We start from the raw sequence: 16,688 nt of genomic DNA on the forward strand, positions 1-16,688 counted from the left end.
ATTAAATTTAAGTGGATTGGATATGGGCGGCGTGGATTGGAGTGGGGTGGGTTGTATTGGAGTGGGGTTGATTGGATTTGGCTGGATAGGGTTGGATTGGATTGGTGTGGGGTGGGTTGGATTGTAATGGGATGGATTAGATTGGAGTAGGGTGGTTTGGATTAGATTGGAGTAGGGTGGTTTGGATTGGGATAGTGTTGATTGTAATGGAATGGGGTGATTGGATTGTTTTGGATTGGAGTGGGGTGGATGTTTTGGATTGGAGTGGACCATATTGTTTTGGATTAGAGTGGGACAGATTGGTCTGGGGAAGATTGGAGTGGGCCAGATTAGAGTGGGGCAGATTGTTTTTTATATGAGTGGGGTGGATTGGGGAGGGAGTGGGATGGATTGTAGTTGAGTAAATTAGATTGGAGTGGGGTGGATTGAATTGGAGTAAGGTGGATTGGATTGGGGTGGAATAAAATTAGGTGCATTGAATTGGGGTGGGGTGGATTGGATTAAATTTGGTTTGGCGGGATAAACTGAACTGGGATGTGGTGGATTGGATTGAGGTGGATTGAAGTAGTTTGGGGTGGATTAGATTGGAGTCGTGTGAATTAGATTGTAATGGAGTGGATTAGATTGGGGTGAGGTGAATTGTTTTAGCATGGGGTGTTTGAACTGTTTTTGATTGGAGTGAGGCAGATTATTTTGGACTGGAGTCGGGCAGATTGCTGTGGGGCAGATTGGATTGGGCAGATTAAAGCAAGCAAATTGTTTTCGATTGGAGTGGGGTGGTTTGTGGCCTGTTAGTCATGTTTTTGTCAGTCACATGCCTTCTGTATGGGTTGGCACTAAAAGTTAAAAAAACAAAATCATTCACTTTGAGAGCAGCGGACAGGCACTCATTAAGTTGAATCAACCAATGCTTGGTCCCTGCTCCACAGAGAGGAACGGAAATGATGATAGACTTGTTTTGACAAATTATGAGGCATTAAAGAAGTGTGCCACACAAGCCAACAAAAGCAGTGGGCGGTCTCAAAGCCCTTTTTCTTAACAAGCTAGACCCTAAAAAGTGAACCCAGGAAATGGTGTCTTCGGGATTGGGGCGCTTAAAAATGCAGGTGACTTTTCAACTGCCTCCATGCCAAGTTCTCAAATGAGGGCGGGTAACAGGTGTACTGCTTCTCTCTGGTCAGCTACATTCTCTGGATGACAGAGGAGCCAGTAGTCACCCTTCACCAACTCCTGCAGCCTCTTTCCAAATGGCAATATGACACAGAGTGAGTAACAAATACCCAGTCCTCTGTGGGCCACCGGAAAGACCTGACCTTATCCAAGACATATAGGCAAGCAGTTCAATGACCACATTTGAAAACATATGCTTGTGTAATCAAGTATGAGAAAGCTGTCCTTTACCTATTTACTTTAAAGACATTGTCGGGCAAATATATGGGCACATTTTATAGTATAAACATTTAGAACTACATTAGCTCACTTTATTTAAAAAATCCGGTTTCCAGCTACAGTAGTGACCATGTGTGGCACCTCAGGCTCCTTGTGCTTTTTATTTGACATGATAGAATTCATATTTCAAATTTTACTGCTGCCTCATTTGTTGTTGCCTGTGATGGTCTCATATTGTAAAGTCTCTTGTCACCAATGAGTGTGCATGCAACGGCTGACTGCATTACCATGTGCCTTGCAGCTCCCGATTTTATTTTGCTTGTTAAAATCCTAAACTTTGTCACATTTGTGTAGAACGACTGAAACGTTCACAATGTTTTCCCTTGCAATGTATGTGCTCAGCACTGATGATGTGATGGAATTTGGCTGCGGGCCGTCCCTATGGAACTCTACATGGTGGCCGACAGAGGCAGGTCAATGTCTGGTTCCATCCTGAACCTTGGGGTCATTTTTGACGACCAGCTGAATTTTTTGCCCCAGATTAACAGCGTGACCTCTTCCTGTTTCTTCACATTGAAGCTTCTCAGCTAGATATTCCCTTTAATACCACATGATTGGAGGAAATCTGTGGTAATTGCCCTCGTCCTCTCGCGGTTGATTACTGCAATGCGCCATATATAGGCATGGATAAAGCCCAGAGGCTAAACTGTAATCCATGAAAAACGCTGCTTGGTTACTGCTAAACGTCCCTAAAGGACACCCCACTTCTGCTGCTATCAGGTCACTGCACTGGGTCCCGATCCAGCAAAGGTCGGAGTTCAAGGCCCTGTGCCTTATTCACCTGTTCATCACCACCCCCTTTTCTGAATCGTTTTTGGCCACTATAGGTGTGGCAGGGTATACTCAGACATGAGTCCCTTTCTCACTGCACCATCAGGATTCAAGCAAGCCGGGCCGAAGACGGCTGAAATGCCAGAAACCGGTCCCCGGTAGCTTGTCTCCTTTCTGGTGAAGAATTGGCTTGGTAGTTTAGTCTGCCCTGTTCCCATGATGCACTGGGCCAGGGACAGACTGATTTGCATATAGCCAGGTTCTGAGCTGGGATGGTGCAGTGAGATAAATAACGGTGATGGATCAAGCCCTGATCTTTGGACTGGGTAAGAGTGGTCTGCTTAATTCAAACACTCTGTTCATCACCACCCCCTTTTCTGAATCGTTTTTGGCCACTATAGGTGTGGCAGGGTATACTCAGACATGAGTCCCTTTCTCACTGCACCATCAGGATTCAAGCAAGCCGGGCCGAAGACGGCTGAAATGCCAGAAACCGGTCCCCGGTAGCTTGTCTCCTTTCTGGTGAAGAATTGGCTTGGTAGTTTAGTCTGCCCTGTTCCCATGATGCACTGGGCCAGGGACAGACTGATTTGCATATAGCCAGGTTCTGAGCTGGGATGGTGCAGTGAGATAAATAACGGTGATGGATCAAGCCCTGATCTTTGGACTCGGTAAGAGTGGTCTGCTTAATTCAGACACTCTGTTCATCACCACCCCCTTTTCTGAATCGTTTTTGGCCACTATAGGTGTGGAAGGGTATACTCAGACATGAGTCCCTTTCTCACTGCACCATCAGGTTTCAAGCAAGCCGGGCCGAAGACGGCTGAAATGCCAGAAACCGGTCCCCGGTAGCTTGTCTCCTTTCTGGTGAAGAATTGGCTTGGTAGTTTAGTCTGCCCTGTTCCCATGATGCACTGGGCCAGGGACAGACTGATTTGCATATAGCCAGGTTCTGAGCTGGGATGGTGCAGTGAGATAAATAACGGTGATGGATCAAGCCCTGATCTTTGGACTGGGTAAGAGTGGTCTGCTTAATTCAGACACTCTGTTCATCACCACCCCCTTTTTTGAATCGTTATTCATAAGACTCTGTTCAGCGGAAGGCCTGACAACTTTCGGAATCTTTTCTCCTGGTATTCCCCCACCAGAAACCTCAGATCCTCGGATGCTTGTTTCATTTCCACCCCTAGGATTCGCAAAGCTCGATGGAAAGGCAGAAGTCTGTCCCACTGTGCAGTCAAACTCTGGAACCAGCTGCGGATTTCCTTGAGATTAATGTCCAACAGGCTTCATTTCAGGAAGGTACTAAAAACACGGTTGTTTCCACCTCCTTAAACTTAGTCATAGCCGCCCAATTCCCTTATCTCACCTCTCAGCGCCAAGACGCTTCAGCATTCGAGCGCTCTATAAAACCATATCCTATCCTATTCTATCCTATCCTATCCTAATCAATGAATTCATTGTCTTCATTTCTGCACTACAGGGGGGCCATTTTGTTATGTGCAAGGATATACTACCTTTTGAATAGATTTATAGTTGATATTTTACTGGTATTGTTAAGTATATTTTTCTCTTTTATTAATAGTTTTCTAATACTGTAATCTGAACAAAACACGTACTTGAAGTGTTAGAGTGTATTCACAACATGGCTGTAGCTCACCTCTGCTCAGCAGGCGGGCAGCCTGCAGGAAATAAGGTTACATTCATAATTTAGCTTACACTCCAGTGTCGGACCTCCTCAGCAAGCCTGAGTTTATTTTTGTTATTTTTTTTATTTAATGCGATTTTCTATAGCGCGACCATTACCCGAAGGTGTCAGAGCGCTTTACAAAAGAACCAGTTGCGATACATAAGGATTTAGGATTACATGAGTTACATAAAAGATACAAACAGTCAAAAAATGGCAAATGTACAAGTTATAAAGTCACACAGGGAAGAGATACAAATAGAAAAAATGGCAAATGTACAAGTTATAAAGTCACACAGGGAAGAGATACAAATAGAAAAAATTGCAAATGTACAAGTTGTAAAGTCACTCAAGGAAAAGATACAAATGGATAAACTCTAAGAATCACATAGGAATGGTAGTGAGTACAAAGGTCTACTACATATATTAGTGGTTAGATTTCTCTCTCTCTCTCTCTCTCTCTCTCTCTCTCTCTCTCTCTCTCTCTCTCTCTCTCTCTCTCTCTCTCTCTATATATATATATATATATATATATATATATATATATATATTATACACATATATATATATACAAATAGTAGATTTTCTTAGGATTCCATTTTACCAGTGATTTGGCTTGGACAAGTATATAGCACATACTTACAGAGTGAAAAGAGAAATAAACAAAATAATAATTTAAATTAAATAAAAATAAAAATAAAAAGGGGTAGAGAGCGGTGTGTGGGGAGAAGAGTTGGAGGCTGAGATTGGCGAGAGGAGAGAGGGGGACCTGAGGGGGAGAAAGAGATAAGGCAGTCCAGCGTAAGTGAAATGTCTGAAGTTCAGCAGGATGGAATCCATGGGACCAAAGGAAAGGACAAGAATCAACAAAATGTCGTACCCGGGTCGTGGGCATCGATGGAAACCATCTCAACATGGCAAGATGCACCCAGGGCAAGAGTGACAACAGGAGAGGGTCCCAAAATGGGGGGGCGCACACAAGTTCCAGTCCAAAGTTACGAGGGCCAAGTCCAACAAAAACCAGGGAGCCGAACCAACGGAGGAAGAACAAGAGGGGAAAAGGAGCCAGACAGTCAAAAGGAGGACCATCTTCAGTATCTTACTGCCAAGGGAGACTCTTAAAGGAGCTTTCATGTTCTGCAGCGAGAGATGAGGAAAGAAGATTGTACAATTCTGCAGGGGCACTGGTGAAGCTTCACGTCTGTCATCCTTTGCAGGTGAGACGTGTACGGGGATGTATACCAACAGAAGAAATAGTGAGCCAATTTGGCAATTATATAGAAAAAGCATAAGTATTCATTCATCCACCGGTTTCCACCTTCTATAGGAAATCCTACCTAGGACCGAGGTAGCGAGATTCATGAAGAACAAGATACATATTTGTGAGTCAGGCTGATCTTCATAAAGAAAAAATGGTTATTTAAACACATATGCGTCCATAGGAATGCAGTACTGAGAGTAACTGAGAAAAATTACACATTTTTCGTCTAGAGAGCTGCCCTATTTACAAAAAATACCATGCACATCAATGAACCAGGTTGATTAATGAACCAATCAGCACTTCTTCCGCAGCACCTTCATTCCACAATGCTCCTCGGTTTAAGGTAAGCACTGTGAAATGACGGAGGTGGATATCTGTTCCCAGCAAAGAGCCAGATGCTGTTTAGATATTCTTTGATCGACAGAAAGAGATAGCAGCATATTTGCATAAAGGTCCAAAGAAAAGCATTGGTTTGAGGGTGACGCACTTTTGATGCCACATGTTTGATGTTTGATGTTTTTTGGTTTTTATATAGCGCACATACACTCCATGGAGCATCTTGGCGCTACATGCCAAGGAGAATCATGCAAGGCTCAGGAAGATTACACATAGAAAGTGGAGAGGGGTACACCATTGATAAAAACACATGATTATTTGTGTGCCAAACTCATAATGCTAAAAAGGATGGTTAGTTATTTGTACATAGCTTCATGTATTGATGGGATTGGGACATATTGGCATCATACTTCATTAAAAATGTTGCTTCGCCTTTTAAATGGCCTCTGTGAAAATAAACCAAACATTTGTGAGACAATGTGACTTTAATGTAGGAAAAGTATAGTCATTTGATTGGAGATTGGACATAACTGCTTGGAACTGCATTGAACTGATCATTAACGCTTTGAGGCCACGTATTGTGACAATTCCTGCTTGGCTCGTGCAAATAACAATAAAAAGTGCAGAAAGGAGGATGATTTTAAATAATCTTATACATATTTGTGAACCAATGTTATTTTCTTATAGGACAAGTATGATAACTTATTTAGATTGAACTGTATAGAATTATATATTGAGAAGAGGGGAACCCGTTTGGTGTGGCAAATTTGCTCAGCTCAGACAAATTACATTCAGGTAATGTAGAGGTATAATCCTTTTATTAGGATAATTATGAATACTGGTGAGCCAAGTTGATCTTCATGAGAGAAGGGATGGTTACTTATTTCTCTTTAACACCAGTGCCCAGGTTCTTGTTGGAAATGTTGCTTAGCTCAGGCTAAACCCCTCTCATGGACCTTGGAGGAGGGTGTGGTGTGTTTGAAAAGAAACATAAATACTGGGGGCATATTATCAAGACAGGCCATGAAATTATCGCCGTTTTAGCGACAGAAAATTGCAGCTAAAACGGCGATAATGGGCTTGATAATATGCTCTATGGAATCCCATTTGAAGCCCATGTTAGATGTCCTTCACATTTAACATGGGCTTGAATTGGAATTCAATAGAGCATATTATCAAGCCCATTATAGCCGTTTTAGCGGCAGTTTTCTGCCACTAAAACTGCGATAATTTTATCGCCTGTCTTGATAATATGCCCCTTAGTGAGCAAATGTGATTTTCCTTTAGGACAAATATGATTACTTATTTTGACCTTGCATAGAATTGTATTGAGGTGAGGGCCACTGTGACAAATTTTGCTAGGCTCAGACGATTTACATACAGGTAGTGTAGAGCCAAGGTAATATTTGTGAGAGAAATGATGGTTACTTATTTGTCTAGAACTCCATAGGAATGGGTTAGCAGAAGGGGCAGAGTAGGCCCAGGTTTCAGGAGGAAAAGTGCTTAGCTCAGGATAAATTCTATTGAACCCTGTAAGTGGTTGTGGTGCGTTTTAAAAACAGCATAAACATTTACAAGCCAATGTGATTTTACAATAGAACAAATAAAATGATGTATGTGAATATAACTGCATAGGAATGCGTTGAGATGACGGTGGCCTGTTTGGTGCCAACTGTTGCCACAAACTTTGCTTGTTTCAGATGATTTACTACTAGGTAGCGTAGATGGATGCTACCTTTATTAGGATCAATATGAATATTTGAGAGCCAAGGTGATATCCATGAGAGAAAGGATGGTTACTTACTTGTCTATAACTCCATAGGAATGCATTGGCTGGAGGGTGCAGAAGGGGCCCTCTAAAACCCTTGCTTAACTCAGGCTAAGTACTAATGGACTTTGTAGTGGGATGTGGTGTTTTACAAAGCAGCATAAATATTTGTGAGCCACTGTGATTTTCCAGTAGGACAAATATGTAACTATGATGGAATACACTGAGGTGAGGGCAACCCGTTTGGTGCCAGTTTTGAGAAAGATTTTGCTCGACCCAGATAATTTATATGCAGGTAGTGTAGAAGGGTGCTCCATTTATTAAGCGTAAGGTGAATTTTGAGGGTGACATAGTTGTCCAATGTTTTGGTGGAAAAGTTGCTTGGCTTAGGCTAGATCCTAATTGACTTTATCGGGGTATGTGTTGTGTTTGAAATACAACATATTCATAGACTTACAATACAAAGTCTTATTAAATAGATGGAGTTAGCTGAATAATGTAAGGTTCAGTAAGTGGAATATGTGTTGTATAACATGTTGCCTGCAAATAAGATGCTGGTTATATATAACTCTAGCTTCTATTCTGTGAAAAAGATGCTGGCCAAATAAGATGCTGGCTTCAGCCTGCGAATAAGATGCTGACCGCATAAGAGGCTAATTTCAGCATCATACCTACCTCATTGTTTTTGTTCTTTTATAAACTTCACTTTGCTTGGAAGTGGTTTTTATGCTTTTTCAAGTTTTTTGTGCTGAAATCCTTATTACAAACAAGTTCTCTTGCATATCTTGTCATTGGTATGCAAATGAATAGGGGATATGTGTGACATGCAGCGTCCAGAAGAAAGTAGGATTAAAAAACACAACAAAAGTAGTCAATTTACAAATCCAGCTGCTCCTTAAACACCACATTGCAGTTGCAGAACGAATATGTGTTGCCAGTTACTTCATTCTAAGTTTCACACCTACGGTATCACCAGCCTCACCTCAGGAGGTTCCTTAGTGATTGCCCATGGGGTGCCTGTGAGTTTCACAAGCTGGAGCTTGAGCGTCCTATTTTATTCGTAATTAAGAGTTTTGACCTCCTAGCAACAATGTTTTTATATATCTCTCTACCTTAACAAAAGTGACAATGTAAGTATAACTTTTAATGTACTTTTTACTATAACTATTTTAGAATGTTGTGTAAGACACTTTGCCCTCTACATTAAAGTAGGATTGAACAGATTTCAGCCACGATCATGTTACAATAGGCATTGCACAATGGACCACCTAATCCGAGCAATGCAATGATAGAACGACGTGCAATATGGTTTTGTGCAAAAACAAGCAACCTACCTGGGTATAATGGCCACACATTTGATTAGCGGCACACGTTGAAGTAGCAAAATTGTAATTTTTATATTCATTGTACCAATCTCCAACAGCAACGTCTACATTCACGGTTGGAGTGGTGATCAGGAATAGGTTTTCTCCCCTTTGACCATTGTCTGGGTTGTGGGCCCAAATGCATTTCTTTGCGTAGGCCGTTGCAAAATCTTCCAATGTTTTATCCCATTCCTGTAATACAAAGAAATAATCTGAATGTTTTAGTCAATTCACTGAGCAACATTTTCCACTGTTCTTAATAGTCACACCATTCTGACGTGCCTCACTAGGTATAGCCAGGGTGTCAAATTAGTCTACTGTACAACCATATCTGGCAAGTATGTAGGACCAGAAAAATCTAAGAAGATTCTACCAGATCAAGAGGCCAGGTATACTTGACATATTCTACATTCATGCGAGCAAGAAGTGATCATTAAACCCAAATCTGAGACTGGAGGTGAGTGTCTGAAAAGTTTCAGCGCTCCGTCCATCATCTCCTTGCGTTTGCCCTAAGTTGGCAGGGTATGCCCAGATGTGGATCCCTTGCTGTCTTTGCCACTGGATTCGAGCTAGCCAGGCTGATGAGGGGTGAAACCGGGAAACGGGTCCCAGGATGCTTGTTTGCGGTCCAGGAAAGACCTGACATGGCAGTTCGGGCTGGACTGTTCCCATGAGGAACATGGTCAAGACTGATTTTCACATGGCTGGGTTTGAACTGGGGTGGCGAAGTGAGCTAAAGAACGAAGATGGACTAAACCCACATCTGTGACTGCAGTGAGTGTGGATGATTCTAACCTCCAAGATAGGGAACATTTCTATCCAGTTTGCACAAGAGCAAGAAGAGATAGTCCTACCCCGAACTGAGACAAAACAGATGACTGTTCCAATCAAAATGAAAGGGCTAAACTCAAACTCAGAAAACAAGGTTGATTGTACTCCGGGTTCTCAGTTGAGAGTGAGCAAGTTGGATTTGTCCTGCCAGACCTGCACGCAGCTCTGCGTCCTGCTCAATTCCAGCTAGGGACGGGGCTTTAACTTAAAAGTTTAGGTCTGACTAGGATGACCACTACTTTCCAGATCCTGGACTTTTTGTGTGTGAAAATCTAATTAATTCTGGATGTAGTATTCTTGTTTTGCCGCTTCTGAACTAATTAGAATAACAACCCTGAAAAAAAAGATCTCTTGGTAAAATGCTCAGAACTGGAGACAGTTCTATGATGACTTAAATAGAAGTGGTCACCTTAGCCTGGCCAACGAAGCTGTGTGCTTCAATTTGAGCTGGGGGTTGCAGATGGAGCCCACCCACACTCATTTTTGAGGGGCAGCACCCATTTTTCTTTAACAAACTTTCATCCAGAGCAACAAAGAGAGAACACAAAAGGAGGAAAGAAGGAGGAAGAGAATGGGGACAAAGAGCAGGAATGAAAAAGAACCCTTGAGAGTGAGATAAAGAGCCATTGAGTGTCTAGTGCTTTATTAAAGCGTGGTGGCTATTTAGCCAGCCACTGGGTAAATTATGCATTTTCTTTTCTATTTACCTGGGTTTTGGCTAAATAGTAGAGATTATTTACTATGTGGCCAGTGGCAATGCAGATGCCAGGCAAACTTTACTATTTAGTTATCTGCTGTCTAAAGCGTAGAGATTCCGCAGTTTGGTCAGTGGTTGTGCAAATAGTAAAGAAACGTCACTATTTACTCAGCTGCGGTCTATATAACAGAGAATATATACTGTTTGGCCTCGGGCATTGCAGGCATTTGGAGGATATCCAAACAGATCGAGGATCTGGCAGCTATTATTGAGCCTGGCACCACTTTCAGCAGCACCCTCACATTGTCTGCTTTCAGTTCCATACAACAAGATGCAGTCCGTGAGAGGCTTTCTAATTTTCCCTCTATCTAGGCTAAAAAACTGGCCTGATTTAAAGAACCATCAGCCATCTGCGGCTCCTCCTTAAAGGTGGAGGAGGGTCACCCCACTGAAGAATGAAAACTGAAACGATAATAAAACAATTTTATCATCGTTTTGTTTTTCACTGGCAGTCACTGCTGAGTCTAGGGTGAGGCCAGGCAATACTCTCTTGACAGCTCCAGGACTGGGAGGAGTGGAGGGCACTGTTAGGGGCGCATGTCAGTTTGGATGGCAGTCTTAGGCAGGCCAAATATTCATGCGCACTTAGATTTCTCCAAAAATTAGATGTATTATACGGTTGGGTGGCGAACTCGCACAGGCTCTCAGTCGCTTAGTGAGCGCTTAAACATGTCGCTCAGAACAGTGTTGGAGCCTGTGCTGGCCCAGGGACTTCCGGAAAGGAGGAGCACTGAGGCAGCCAGCAGCAGGAGTAGCAGGTAAGTGCTTTTAAAAAAGTATCTTCCATTAGTGCTGCCCCAGCACTGTTTTTTGGCAGCATCCTCTGCTGCCGTCAGCCCTTCTTTTGTTTGAGTATAATCCTGGCTAGGAACTATCTGGAGCCTAAGACCTAGATGCCAATCCAATGAGTGGAGAGAAAGACACACAGCTTGTAATCCCTCTACAAGAACTTAAGAGAAACTACAATTTCGAGGCAGTTTTTTTAACGTTATTCAACCCTGGTGTACAAGAGATATGCATTCACTGTAACTAGGTCAGATGCATCAGTCTGTATGAGTAATTTATCAAATAACACATTTAATAGCATTTACTTATTTTTTAATGTTTTCTTTTTATTAATTATTTTATAGAGCCATTCATCCCAATTGAGGGAGTTAGAGCACGTTTTATTACATGCACACATTATATAGACACAATAAATCATACAAGTGTATAAATCAATGTAAAGGATATCTTACATAAGTAAATGAGGCTTACAAGGTGTAGGAGTCACATATCCTACTTACTGGTAGGCATTATATCTTACGAGGGCATTATCAGGAGAAACACAAAGTTAGGATTCAAAATTTAATGCAGTGGTTGGGGTAGTCTGTACTTAAAAGACTTAGGGAATGATTACGAGTTTGGCAGAGAATATACTTTGTCACAACAGAGGACCTCCTGCACCAAACTCAAGCTCCGCCCGCCTCATTTACAGCCAGGCAGAACTTAAGTATTTCAGCGTCGGAGACTACTTTGTCTCTGCCACTGGCACACTTTTCCAACAACTGATGAAGTGAGTACTGTGGGAGGTTTGTCCATTTGTCCGCCAACCCTACTTAGAGTCGAGAGACATATGGCCAGTTTTTAAGTTCACACACTGCCATACAAAGCATGGGGGTAAGTGAAAGTAAGAACATACTAATGGCCCCCAACACCATGGGAGAAAACTCCATGGCATGAGGGCCATTGTTCTTTTCTTTTTATAAACAAAATGCTGCTTTGGAATTTTGTTTTTCAAAGTTAGAAATATATTGAAAGTGTGCTGGATGGCACTGATATGTTTACAGAGCCATACAGCACACTTTCAATGCATCAACAGAAATCACAATGATGGTGGGTCCTGCCAATGTAACAGTTGTCCGCAGGGGTCTGCAGCAGTTATTCTGATATCCGAATCAGCCCATTTGTTACTATCCAAAGGAACCCCTTTTAGCGATCTTAGAATGATGACAGATTGAGGAAAAAAGGTGCTAAATCCATAACTTGCATTTTGATTGCAGCCTTTGATGCTAGTTCATAGCTCACTGGGGAAACAGCCTTGCTTCATAGCTCAATGGAGAAAGAGCCTTAACAAAGTGGGCTCAGCCACGTGTACAATTTCCCCGCAAGCCGGATCACGCTTTCCCTTAACCACGGATATGCGTGGTTAAAGCAATTCCTGTCCTTGTAAATATGGCCCCTTTACACGCAGCACTTTGAGTAAAAGGGGCATACCATTGGTGTTGCTTTGGATGTTCCCACGCAACACATATGGAACCTAACACATTTCCAGATTTACAAGGAATCCTACACCTGGAAATGCGTTAGAATGCTAGGACACCCTAGGGGTGGTGTAGCGAGGCGTAGCGAGGCGTATCGAGGAGAAATGTTTTAATTTCTCCTTGTTTTTTCCTCTTTCAATGCATGTTGCATTCTACAGCACGCATTGAAAGAGGAAAATGCCTGTACTGATTGTTTTTGTGAAGGAAGGTACCACTTCCTGCACAAAACAATCTCCCCATGATGCAGGCATCCTCGCACCATGATGCAAGGGTGCCTGCGCCGGCGCATGGCAGCTGTTTGTGTTCCAGCGCAGTGGAGAGCACAGGAATGCAACATATCATTCTAAATATGTCACATTCCTGTGCTTTGAAAGTGCCACAGCGTGGCACAGCCAAAGGGCTTGCGGTGCCGCGCTGCTGCACTTTCTTGTAGATCTGTCCCTGGGTATCATGCGTGAGCGTTGGGAATGTGTTTCCATCATTTCATAGGCAACTTGTGGTTGTGTTCGAGTATGAAGTGAAGCAGTCTATTTTAAGAGAGATAGAGATTAATTTTCAGACTGGTACCATCTATGCGGCGGTTGTGATTTGGATGGTAGAATGTGGGTTTATAATCTGGCATATTAGAGAAGTATTAGGTTGCAAATAGGAAGTTGGAAGGAATGTTCCAATCAACAACAACAGTCTTGCAAGAGCTTTTATGAATGGAGTGGGCAGGGAAGTGTAAGTCAAACCTGTGGATCAATACCATCATCCTCTAATCTGACCTAGGTATGATTATCTGTGTGGGAACAAAATAAGTAATCACTCCACGAATAACTGGAGCCAGACCGTGCAATAGTCGAGATTTTTTCCTGTGCCCATAAAAAAGAGAATGTGCAACCGGAGACAGTAGTAAATTGAGCAACCATACCCTTGCAATGACCATTTTGTTTTAGCGGGTTTGTGCAGCATATTCGACTTGACTTCTTTGGGCAGAACTTTGGAAATATATCAAAATAGTTGAGGTTGCATTCATAAATCCAGCTATATTATCACTAGTTATCAAAAAGATAATCGTTAAAAGAAGAAACTAACACATTTTAACATATCTATATTTTATTGTGAATATTAGTAATGCAATTATTAGCATAACCATAAACACAAACACATTGGCCTTATTCATATTTAAGTGCAATTCTTTATTTACATTTGATAGATATTATACATCAGTCCTATTTTTCAGACCTCAACAGTCAAGCAACAGACACCCAAACATATTGTTCGGCCCTGTGAATAGTTTAGTGTGAAGAAAGTTCTTTAATTTTAGTATAACATTAAATACTGCACAGTTTAAATAGAAACGCAGTTACCAGGTTGCAATCTTATCTACGAATTTCACTGAAACACTATACCCAGACTGTCCAGACTCCAAACCTGTTAGTCACATTTAGTTTTTGGTTTCCAGATTTCTTCTACAGAGGCTGCCCTGTCCACCACAAAAATGAGTGCCCAGTAGACACAGTACCTAGGCTGTTTAAACATTGCGTAGCATATTAAAAACAAAACTACAATGCCTAAGATACATTGAGTGGGCGACTGAAATGTCAGTGTGGCAGAAGGAACCACTTACAGACATGCCAACAGGCCCGATTAGGGCAGGAGACTACTCATTTTTTTAACCTAAAAATGGCTTTATTTTATCTGTCTCCTGCTTAAAACTGCCTCTGCTTTAATGTATATCAATAGGAAAATCCAGGTCTCAAAATCTCCCTTTTTCTGATTTCAAAAGGTTGCATGCATGCGCTCATGACTTTGACCAACAAGCATCCATGCCTGAAACCCACTTTGCTGGGTGAATATTTTGAACAAGTGTGTTTATTCAGCTGGCAGCTGAGCAAATGAACACTTCCCACCGGAATTACCCAGATACGCAGCTTACCTGTTTTTCACTTCCCCATTCCAGAGAAACACATTTCTGAGTATCACCAATGTATCTATTTCAAGTCCCCCCAAAACACTGTACCCCTAGAACCAATTGCCTTATGTAAGTTCTTCTCCCTCTGTGGCCCAAATACATAGCTTTTAAGGTTTCGATTTGCTTATGTGCATCATTTCTTTGGTTTGAATGTGTGAATGAGTGACATTCTACTGCTCATTGTGTGGCAATTTCAAGTGAAATTTCCTCCTTTAAAAGTACAGCAACAACTAGTGTTTGTGTGCCTCTGAGTTTTCTATTATTGTTCCCAGATATCTAACACGATAATCAACATGTCATAAAACAAACAGGACCAGTTGATGCGCCAAATGCTTGCTAATTGTATCAGATGAAAGAGTAATAAAAAAAGATGTTGTTGTCGATTAGAATTTTTTTTTTTTTTGTCGATTAGAATTAAACATGTTTCTTTTCGGAACATATTAGTCTGTGAATTGAAACTTAATAAGGTTTCTGGAAGGCGAGAGCTATTCAGAGTTTTTCAATAACTCACTTTCTCCCATTCACACCATTTTTCTCTGCAATTTCTCATTCTTTTTTAGCCACTTACATTATTTGTCTCCCCAGATATTTTAGAAATTTTACATACATCACCCACAACATCACTTTTATCACATTCCAACCTTCAACATTTACGTACTCGTGCCCCCCCCCTCCACCATGCTCATGCTCACACAAACTTGGACTCTCTCTTCATCTACAAACACCCTTTCTTTTTCGTGGCAGCTGCCAATATTTCAACAGATCACAGCAAACACAAGGAGATGATGGACTGAGCGCTGAAACTTTTCAGACACTCACTCCCAGTCACAGATCTGGGTTTAATTCATTCATTCATTCATGTTTTTTAGCTCACATCGTCACCCAAGTTCAGACCCAGCGATGCGCAATGCAGTGCTCACCCTGTTGCTTCTGGGAACAGTCAGCTCGAACTGTAAAGCTAGGTCTTCCCTGGACCGGAAACAATCATCCTGGGACCGGTTTCGGGGTTTCACCCCTCATCAGCCAGACTAGCTTAGTAGCAAAGTGAGGAAGGGACCCACGTCTGGCCATACCCTGCCAACTTAGGGCGAACTAAGCAAACACAAGGAGATGCTGAACCTTTTTTCAGGTCCAGGGAAGACCTGACTTGGCAGTTCAGCTGGACTGTTCCCATCCCATGAGAAACAGAGTTAAGACTGATTTGCATATGGCTGGTTCTGAACTGGGGTGGCAAAATGAGCTAAAGAACGATGAAGGGCTCAACCCAGATCTGTGATTGGGGGTGAGTGTCTAAAAAGTTTCAGCGCTCCGTTCATTATCTCCTTGTGTTTGCCAATATTTCAACAGATGTCCTTCACACATTTTCAAATCAAAGGGTTATTATAGTTAGCATTTATGTGATAATCACTGTGTGTTCTGCAGAGGTGGTCGTTCCCCACGCTCCCCACGCTCCCTGATCTCGTAGCGCTGGACTACTACATTGCCTAATTCATACCGTGCCAGATTGGTATCATAGCGCTGCGCTGGACTGTAATATTGCCTGCATTTGAATTGAGCCACATCGTAGCGCTATATCGTAGCGCTATATCGCATTGCCTGTGTGTTTGCTGCACCTGGTTTCTCTTTTGTTGCTGATGCCATTTTGTTGTTTGTCGGCCTCCCAGCCCGTCCCTCCACCCCGCTCCCGCCTCCCAGCGGCTCCTCCCTCCCACAAATAGCATAGGAATCGTCCTGCCTCCCCCAGCGCTGTGACCATCCTGACTCCTGCAGAGGTGGTCGCTCCCCACGCTCCCTGATCTCGTAGCGCTGGACTGCTACATTGCCTGATTCATACCGTGCCAGATTGGTATCCTAGCGCTGCGCTGGACTGTAATATTGCCTGCATTTGAATTGTGCCACATCGTAGCGCTATATCGTAGCGCTATATCGCATTGCCTATGTGTTTGCTGCACCTGGTTTCGCTTTTGTTGCTGATGCCATTTTGTTGTTTGTTTGCCTCACAGCCCATCCCTCCACCCCGCTCCCACCTCCCAGCTGCTCCTCCCTCCCACAGATAGCATAGGAATCGTCCTGCCTCCCCCAGCGCTGTGACCATCCTGACTCCTGCAGAGGTGGTCGCTCCCCACGCTCCCTGATCTCGTAGCACTGGACTGCTACATTGCCTGATTCATACCGTGCCAGATTGGTATCGTAGCCCTGCGCTG

The 16,688-nt window shown here is 42.7% G+C and overlaps 1 protein-coding gene across 1 annotated transcript in view; it reads right to left on the reverse strand.

The window, feature by feature from the left end:
- The window catches only part of PI16 (peptidase inhibitor 16), a 169,163-nt gene that overhangs the window by 60,763 nt on the left and 91,712 nt on the right, over positions 1-16,688 (reverse strand). Inside the window, exon 2 of the mRNA XM_086923274.1 lies at positions 8,607-8,828. Coding sequence (XP_086779400.1) covers positions 8,607-8,828 — 222 coding nt within the window. The remainder of the gene's footprint in view (positions 1-8,606; positions 8,829-16,688) is intronic.

The sequence above is a fragment of the Lissotriton vulgaris genome, chromosome 5 (assembly GCF_964263255.1).
Source record: "Lissotriton vulgaris chromosome 5, aLisVul1.2, whole genome shotgun sequence".
Lineage (NCBI taxonomy): Eukaryota > Metazoa > Chordata > Amphibia > Caudata > Salamandridae > Lissotriton > Lissotriton vulgaris.